Here is a 9432-nt window from a genome sequence, read left to right as displayed (position 1 = left end):
ATATATTAAAAGGAGCGTTAATTTGCAATGAGTTTCGTATTGAGTGTATTTCCCATTGTGTTGAAAATCTAGCTGTGGCCTAATCAATTACTAAATGGTTTTTTGTCAAGCCCATTAACTGATTGGGGTTATATGGGCCATAAATCTATTACGTTGGCCTGTTATCAAAGCCTTAGAAACTATTTATTAATAGTTGACTAATGTTACTTGTAATATATTTATTAGTTAGGGTGTTATTTTGGATTTTTTTTAATATTATTTCATATTTACGAAGAACTTAAAAGGAAATTTCGTAAGATATTTAATTTAGAACTTTAGCTTAGTCACTTTAATGATGTTATGACGTCTTAAAAACTAAGTTTGTGATTAATATTCCATAACAAAAAACTATTTATACTTCATAAGTATTTATTTAGAATTTTATAACTATTTTTTAAGCATTTTTTTTAATAATTTAAAACTTTGCCAAACTTTTCTAAGAAGTTTTTTATATTTTTCCCTGACAAAACTCCCGAAAATTCCTATTAAATCTTTCTAGAAGTTACTCTTTCCTTTACAGACACCTTTATAGGGTATCACTTGGCCTATACCCTTGCCATTTAAGCCTTGTATTGAGTTCTCAACCGCTCAGCTGTGTTCTTTTATGGCTTTGTTTTTGGCACAACTCAAACGGCGAATGTTTTGAGCGCTTTTCTTGCGCTGCCCCTTTTTGTTTGCGTTTTTGTTTTTGTGATTTTTTTTTATTAATTTTTTTTTCTGCTTTTTTTTTTTAGAGATTGCAAACACTCATGACGGCCGCCGGTCGACAAGCCGATATACACTCACTCCCGCCCGAGAGAGTGGCTCTCCCTGTCCCTGTCCCACCCCATAACGCTGACGCTTTGGCCGTCTCTCTTGCGCTCACAGCACGGCTGAAGCTTCTGAAGCGAGGCGAGCGGTCGATCCGTCAGTTTGGGCGTCCGCCTCCTCATTAGTATGCTCATAGTAACTGAGGAGTTCACTACGTCTTGCTACGCCGGCCCCAAAAAACGAAAAAAACCATATAGAGCTGCATGCGAAAAATAAGTTGGCAAAAAAAAAATATAGCAGCAGCAGCAGCAGCAACAGGAGAAGAAGAAGAAGAAGTAACACAAAAAAAAAAAACAAAAACAAAACTTAAGTCAAGACGAGGAGAAGAAAGCCACTCCAATCCACTCTCGGCATCGCTCTCCACCGGCGAGAAATCGACAGCGACTTGGGCTTCAACTTCGATCGGATCGGAATCAAATCATACCGGACAGTCGAAGGCAGCGCGTCGACACTTAACGCGATAGTTCCTCAAATCGGAGATATAAAAATCTATATAAAAAGAAAACCAAAAAATCAAAAAACAAAAACATAAACTTTTAAGATATATTTTGCCAAGTGTTGTCCGCGTTTGCAAAATTTTATATTTTTTTCGACTTCTTTTTTTTTTTGGCATTCTGGAAGCTTCTTCCTTCCGGTTATTACAAAAAACAAACACAAGAACTATTGCAAGAAACTTCCAGCAATTAGTTAGTTGGCCAAAACCAAAAGTGTCTCTGTGTGTGTGTTAGTGTTAGTGCATATGCGTGTGCGTGTATTACAGCCAAGTACGAGAATTTGTGCGGAATTATCAGCCAACGATTTTTATGTAAATGGTAAGTAAAAGTCACTATTAGAGGGGGGAATTTTTCCTTAGCTTTGTTTGGGTTTTTTGCTGTTTTTTGTTTCTTTTTTTTTTGTTTTTGGCCTGGCTAGGAAGAGAACGCAGCCGGCCAGAGCGTGCCTGGTTTGTTGATAAGTACATATATAGTACAGGTGTCTGGGACAGTTGTTCTGGCCAGACAGAGAATGTCTGTAATGGTCAGAAAGCTGTCACGTAGCCCACTTGTGATGAAATTGAAGGGAAGGGTGGGAAAAAGTTGAAGGGTTTTTGGTTTTTTTTTTATCAACTTTTAAGGGGCAACTCCAGCTTCCCCTGATGATGAGTAGCAGCAGCATCAGCAGCAGCATTTATGAATCACAGTCTCTCCCTGATAGTCATTAAAAATAAGTAATAGTATATGGATCATTGGACCACTTTTTGAAAATGAATCAGAGGGTTTTTTGAGATATTATAATTAGGGAGAATCCTAAGAAGTTTTGGGGAAATTATGACAGTTTTGAAGGCTTTTGCATAACTTTTTGGTGAGACTAAGAGTTGGGTTTTTGATTTATCCAAAAATTTATTTTATCTGGAAGTTTAAGTTATCTAAGAAAAGGGAGGGAAAAGGAAAGCCTTTAAGGGAGGTCTTTAAGGAAAGTCTTTGAGGAGAGCCTTTAGGAAAGACTTTAAGGAAAGGCTAGAAAGAAAGTCTTTAAGGAAAGTTATTAAAGAAAGACTTTAAGGAGAGCCTTTAAGGAGATCCTTTAAGAAGAATCTGTAAGGAGAGCCTTCAAGGAAAGTCTTTAAGGAAAGCCTTTAAGAAAAGTCTTTAAGGAGAGCCTTTAAGGAGAGCCTTTAAGGAGAGCCTTCAAGGAAAGCCTTTAAAGGAAGCCTTTAAGGAAAGCCTTTAAGAAGAGCCTTCATGAAAACCCTTTCAGCAAACCACTTAAAACACCTCCTTAAACATGAGACTTTCCTAAGACCTTTCTGATATCTTTTCGTAACATTTTGGTTCTTCCGATTTGGCCAAAAACCTTTTCATCAACCAAGAAAAAACAAAAAAAAAAAAAAAACACAAAAACAAAATATGAAAAGAGCGAAACATGTGAAATTAATTTACACGTTCCAAGCGGCGGGGGTTGGGGGTGCTGGTGCTGACGGTGTTGCTGCTGATGCGTCAGCGATGGTGGCAACAAGCGACAGCGTTTTGGTAATGGACAAGGTCCGGGCCAAGGGACGGTGGCGATAAAGCCAAAAGCCAAAGCAAGTGTAAGAGCAAGGGAGATAGCTAGAGCCGAAGCATGGCAATTTCACAAAACTTTGCAAGAAGTCAAGTTCGTTGACCATGTTTAGTGTATATATATATATCTGTATAGTTATATATATAGAAAGAGATATATAGTAGTTACGCGTGGAGGTAACAGAGCCTACCCCACCAGCAGCAGCGCCACCTGGCAGTGACAGTGCCAGCAATCAGCAGTCAGTCGGTCGGTCGACCTCCAAACCACGATGATTCAGCCAGAAAATGCGGCCAAATAAAGAAATTTATTTTTAATTTTAAATAATTATGTCAGCGAGATAAAGACAGCAATAGCTAACACAGGCCAAAAACGATAACAATAACAAATCAGAAATCACAAATCACAAATCACGCACGCTTCGGGCCCCCCAAACAATTGCGATTAAAAACTGTCTGTCCAGTGGGAATCCCCTTGTGAAACAGTCAGTCGCCCCCACTCACACACACTTACGTACGTAAATAGCCAGACTTTTCGGTTTATATTCAGGCAAAAAGTTGGCCAGGCCAGAGATAATATATAACCAGTTGGTTCAGTTGGGCCGTTAGTCTTGACTTATGGTAATTGCTCCCTCGACGGGAAAGATATTTTGGCCATCGTTTGCCTTGCCTTGCCACCAAGCCCTCATTTTGGCCAAGAGAAGGAGATATAAATAACTGAAAATCAGCTAGACATATTGGGTATTAACTAATATTAATATATATAACCTGTTCGCGGTTCAGACTTTTCTTATGCTAAACAGGCAGACGCGTGTCTAGGTTTTGACGTCAAGAAGAGTTAAGGTGAAACTTTTGTTTGGGAAAACAAACTTAAGGGCTTCATTTTTTGGAATATTTAATTAATATTTTTTTTGGTTTTTTTAAACAGACGACAGCTGCCCGCCCGCTCGACGTCAGCAGGAGCAGGAGCAGCGGTGGTAGCGGCAACAAGACGGCGAACACAACGACATCAACGGAACCGCAGCCGCAACCGCAGCCGTCCGTGGATCGACGACGTCTGAACAGGATCTGGTTGTTGGTCATCTTAGCTTTTACCATGTCCCAACTTACCAGCGGCGGTGGCGGTTGCGGTGTCTCAGCTGCCCCCATCACAGAATCTAATGCCACAAATAGTAGCAGCAACAGCAGCAGCAGCAGTAGTTCAAATCCCTTGAAGCATCTACAGAAGCGTTCACAGGCTGTCAACTTCCGGATGTACTTCCAGCAGAAGCTCAATGCCAGCAGTGTGCATAGGGATTGGGAGAACACGTGTGGCCATAAGCCAACGGGCCTGAATGAGACGCACAACAAGGCGAAGCGCTGCAAGAAGAGGCAAATGGTGAGTTTCTATAAAACTAAGCATAATCTAAGGATTTCTTCTAACTTTCAGATATCTTCTTCTTACAGATTCTTCAGAAACTGCAGAGCCAAACTGGCCGGGAACTGAAGAGTGTCCAGGGCGAGGACAAGGCCAGGACCACCACCAACTCAGATCACATGGCCGGCGTTCGGATAAAGGCCCTGGATATTAGTAATAAGCATAAATGGGTCCTGCACAAAGTCAACTATAAGTTTCTGCCACGTCTGAATATTAGCAGTCAACAGGTTAGTTACTAACTAAAGTTAGTTAAGATCATCGGAAGTTTTGGGAACTCGAAAGTCACTCTGAACATAATCAGATCATTGGGATCATTGGGATCATGGATCATGGATCATTTACAAACATCAAACACTCGTGGCGGCTTCCTCTTCTGTTGCCAGGGAGCTGAAGGTGATAAAATGATATAAATAAAAAGAGGGTCACGTGAGGCGTCCGACGACCGCCCGTCCGCCTGCGTAGGTGCAAACAGACCGTCACAAGTTTTAAATGGCGAGTGGAACGACGACGAGCGGCGGTCATATGAGTCCGCGTTTGAGTTCGAATCCGAGGAATCGTGCTGTTAGCAGCGAGAGGGGTTACTAAAGTTTCAACTAAAACTTACAAAACTAAACTTAAAACTTAGATTTTGTGAAGACAAAAAGGAAAACCATCGAAAGGTTTTCTAAATGAGAAAAGTTGAAAGTTAGAACTCGAAAGCTATCTTAAACAGAAACTTATCAACCACACCTCGCTTGATTCGTCAGCATTAGCCGGCATTTCGGGACGCCCCATTAACCATCGATTTGCATTGGCCAAAAAAAAAACAGCAATAACAATAGGTAACACGAGGGAAAACATTAGCAATCGATGCCATAACCACATTAAGATTAAGACCAAATTGACGGCGCGCGCGCGCGCGTTTTATTTTATTTTTTCTTTTCCCCCAAAAATTGTTTATACAGAAACCTTCTCTCCTTCCCTCTTCCCTTCCCCTGGGAACTCCAGGCCTTGATCTCGGCAAATCACGTTTTTATGGCTAACCCGTAAATTTGGATCAATCCGAATTGAAGCCGTATCGTAGCGCGGGCAGAGTAGCTTGAAACGAAAAACATGAAACCGAAACCGAAACCGAAATTGAAGCTTCTCGTTTCGAAGTGGTTAATTCGTTGCACAAACAAAACAAATCCAAGCGGCACATTCTATTTGCCAAAAGTAAACAAAAACAACAACAACAGCAGACCAGAACAGAACAGAAGCTAATCAAATCGATATCTGAATTATTATAGTTAACTATCGATGGATATATGGAAAATTATGAAGTTCTTTTTGTGATTCGTTTGGGTTTTAATAGAGTGAAACCATTTATTTAGTAAAGGCAAATTAGAAGGCTGGCTGTTTGGGCTTGGGAATTTGGAAATATTTTCGCCCTGGCATGGGGAAATGAGCAAACCCAGCTGAGGGAAAACCCAAAAGTGACCGATAAGCTAGTAGTGAATAATGTTAGGTGGGTTAGGTGGGGCAAAGGCAAGGTAATGGGTAATGGGTAATGGATAGTAGGGAGTGTACTTAACACTGTCGCCTGCAGGAATGTAGAAAAACGCAGTTTTCGTGGAATAAATTATTAACTAAACCCGGTTGCCGCCAGCTTATCAGAGCGACGACGAGTGCAAGTCAATAATAAGTGACCAATCGAAGGGTTGAAATCTAGACGAGGGTCGCTTAAAATTCAAATGTGTTAATTTCAAGATATCCGGGAAAGTTTTGAGTTGGACAGATTAATCTGCAGATAACCAGATGTGGTTAGTCTCACTTGGCAAGCTCATAAACTGTGCTTTATGGCTGGCTGGGTGGTGGGTGTTGGGCCGGAAAGAAGGCTTAAAACAGCTTGAAGACTGAAGACCACACAAAACAGCCAAGTCATCTCAACTCAGCCAAAAGTCATGATCCAGAGTTCAGGCATTTTGTTATCTCAAAGGTCGGAGTTTTAAGTTGATTTGGGTTTTTTTTGTTTTTGTTTTTTTTTTTTTATTACTCGTTCTGCTAAACTTAGCCAACGCCATCATAATGGTAGTCATCATCATCACCTTCACTCCATTCATACATTTAGCAAATCACTCAATCGGCTATTCAGGGCGATGAGCAAAGATTGGCTTAAGGTGAAATTTCTCAATTGTCGTCATAGTTTGTGGGGAAAAGTACCTAAGACAGGTTTATACACTGAAAGAAAACGAGATATTAGTTAAGGGAAAATAAGTTTGAGATTTAAAACTGAGAAGTTTATAGGTTTAACATATTAGTTTAGCTTTTTTTCTATAAGCTTTAGTTAGACCTTTGAGATCTTACCTTTCTCTCACTGGATTAGCCTAGGGAACTTGCCACTCCGGGATGTGTGTCAATATTTGGCCAATATCATCGGCTACGTCAATGCCAATTGTGCCAACTAATTGTTGACATCGCCAAGCGGAACGGAACTCAGATCGGAAACCAATACGATGACGAGGTGTCAAGAGACGAGACTGATAGAAGAGCTCTATTTATAGGCACATCGCTTTTTTTTTCGATACCAAGAAACGGCGGCCTTTTGACGTCACATTAAGCATATTTGCAAAATATTCGCACATATTCTCAAATAAAAAAAAAAGAAAATAAATACAAAAAACAAATCGCTGATAGCGCCAGGGGCTTGGGGATCGGAAGAAGTTTAACGATAAACGATGTTTGAGCAGTTTTCAACGCTCATTTATTGTAAATGACACACTCGCGCGGTTAGCTGCCTTGACGCGACGTTACGATGGGAGACGGAAGAGTGTTTTGGGGGGGGGTATACATACGTATACGTGATATGTGATTCATGCCCAGAGTGCCGTGGATTCCCCCGAAACCGAATAAGCAAGCAAGCGAGCAAGAGCGCGGCATGAATGAAACCGAAGACCCGAGACCACGAATACGTCACGACCGAACGTACGAACGACCGAAGCCGAAGCTTAGCCGAGGTACCACCAAAAACAGTTACACGAGAGTCAGAGAGAGAGAGAGTTAGAGAGAGAGAGCGTGTTGAGGGAGAGCATTCGGCTTTCGATTTTCACTTTCAGCTAATAAGGTTTTTGGGGAGTACAGGGGGTTGGAAGATGATGAAGAGGAGAAGGAGGGGGAGGTGTTGGGATCGCAGAGGAAGCAGCGCAGCCAGCTTGAGTTCAATCAACCCAAAATCGAACTATAGGAACTATATATATGACATATTAGCACTATATACTCGTCTATATATAAGCCATATAGATAGTGAAACAGCATGTTGGCATAGCCCAGTGCTCAATGGCTTCTAAGACTTTAATTTTACAAGTTCATAATGGAGTTTTTATCATAGGAATCAAGAAACTATAGTATTTTATGGGTGTTTTCTATATCAAAAAACTATAAAACTGATGACCTTGAAAGCTCTTTTTTAGGAAGTTAAGATCAGATATTGAAGTATTTAGATATATATCAACTTTTGCTTTATCATTTTATGACTTATGTTTTCAAAATTAACAATAAAAGGGAGATATACTGATGAGGATAATGTAGATGTTTGTAGCTTAGATTCCAATTTTAAGCAACTTTCTCTAAGAATTTCCAGGCCAATCACGACTAAAAACCTTCAAACATCAACCAAAAATCATCACATTGCCAGCATCACATCCATAAAGGATATAATTTCTAACACCAACTAAAACTAATCCCAAACCCCAATCTTTTCTTTTACCCCTTCCAGCTGAATCTACGCCATGTTCACCGTGACCTTCAGATCTATGTCGGAGCCTTTACCTATCTGCGCAACGTTAACCTGCACTGGGACTTGGCCAATTTGCAGGCCAAAAGTGTGCTCTCCGACGAGCTGGATCGAATGCGAAAGTCAGCCAGGGATATGCTTTGCAGCGTTGAGGAGGCCATCAATTTAACCAACCTGCTATATGCACCAAATCGCCAGAGGGCGCAAAAGCAGCTGGGTCAAAAGAAACGACGGCAGGCACAGCCTGTGGTGACCTATAAGATCTTGCCGCGTCACCTGATGGAGAAACGTTTGCAGCAGTTCAAGTCGCCGCTAGTACAGCTACATCAGCAGGCAACATTGGCGGCGCGAGGAGAAGATGTGCCACCACCCCAGGATACCAATGATCTGGAAAAAGATGCATTATTTGCCAAATTGAAGTTTGTTCAGTACATGAAGAGTGTTCGGAAGATACTAAGCAGTCAGCGAAAGAATCTGTGTAAGGTGCGGACTCTGAAAATGGATCAGAAGCAGAAGCTAAGCCAGAACTAGATCAAAAAATAAGAAAAAAAGAAAAGAAAAGCTAAAGGAAACAAACCGGTGAAACCTCCATTCCACAAAAAAAAAAAAACGAGGCTCATTCCATGAAAAAACAACATCCTTAATTTATTGAAAAACATCCTTAATCTATATATATATATATATTTATTACTCATGCCACACATTATATACCTGTCACGAATCACGAGGAATCCCAAAAAGATAGACAATCCCAAGGCTATGAAAAAATGATGAGAAAAATGATGAAACTGAACTATGAAAAAACCGAATAAGCAAAAAGAACAACTAACCACCAAGCCGAATGAAGATACTTTTGATATCTTAACTAACTATCTTATTATTTTATTTAATTTTTTTTTTTTTTTTTTTGCCTAACTCTAAGTGCCCATTGTATTATTTATTATAAATAACTCGCCAAAAAAAAAAAAAAGAAAAGATAAACCACAGAGAGAAAATCTGCCGCACATTCCGCTAGTTAGTAAGATATACTTTGCCTTGTATTACGATGCTGTGATAGTAGTTGATTAAAAATAAACACAACGCTCCATTATGGCCACAAACTATATATAATATATATATATCTCCCGACTATATACACACACAAACACAAACACAAACACACCGATATATACGATTATACACCTCTAATGTAACTTTAGCTTTTGTTTTAAGTCTAAACAAGTTAGAAATCAAATACAAAAAGAAAAAAAAACAATTTAAAGTACAAAAAGTAGAGAAGAGTTGAAGTTTTTATATAGCTAATGATATGGGTGGTCGATTCTGGCGGATGTTACACCTCCCCACCCCCCTCATCCAGCTGGCGCCATATCAATTACACT

The 9432-nt window shown here is 40.1% G+C and overlaps 1 protein-coding gene across 1 annotated transcript; it reads left to right on the top strand.

Annotated features, from left to right (window-relative positions):
* The first annotated feature begins 501 nt into the window (after positions 1–501).
* On the top strand, positions 502–8937 carry LOC108110005. The gene is made up of 4 exons (XM_017218843.2): positions 502–1661; positions 3814–4263; positions 4332–4529; positions 8036–8937. Exons 1-4 carry the CDS (start codon positions 1659–1661, stop codon positions 8582–8584), a joined length of 1200 nt encoding a protein of 399 aa, XP_017074332.1. The 5' UTR covers positions 502–1658; the 3' UTR covers positions 8585–8937.
* The last annotated feature ends 495 nt before the right edge of the window (positions 8938–9432 follow it).

The sequence above is a fragment of the Drosophila eugracilis genome, unplaced genomic scaffold, assembly GCF_018153835.1.
Source record: "Drosophila eugracilis isolate 14026-0451.02 unplaced genomic scaffold, ASM1815383v1 contig_394, whole genome shotgun sequence".
NCBI classification, from domain to species: Eukaryota; Metazoa; Arthropoda; class Insecta; order Diptera; family Drosophilidae; genus Drosophila; species Drosophila eugracilis.
This window is presented reverse-complemented; position numbering and strand designations above follow the sequence as displayed.

Coding starts and splice junctions, on each gene's coding strand:
- LOC108110005 (XM_017218843.2), top strand. Junction 4,264..4,331: donor GCTGCAAGAAGAGGCAAATG/GTGAGTTTCTAT, acceptor TTCTTCTTACAG/ATTCTTCAGAAACTGCAGAG. Junction 4,530..8,035: donor TGAATATTAGCAGTCAACAG/GTTAGTTACTAA, acceptor TACCCCTTCCAG/CTGAATCTACGCCATGTTCA.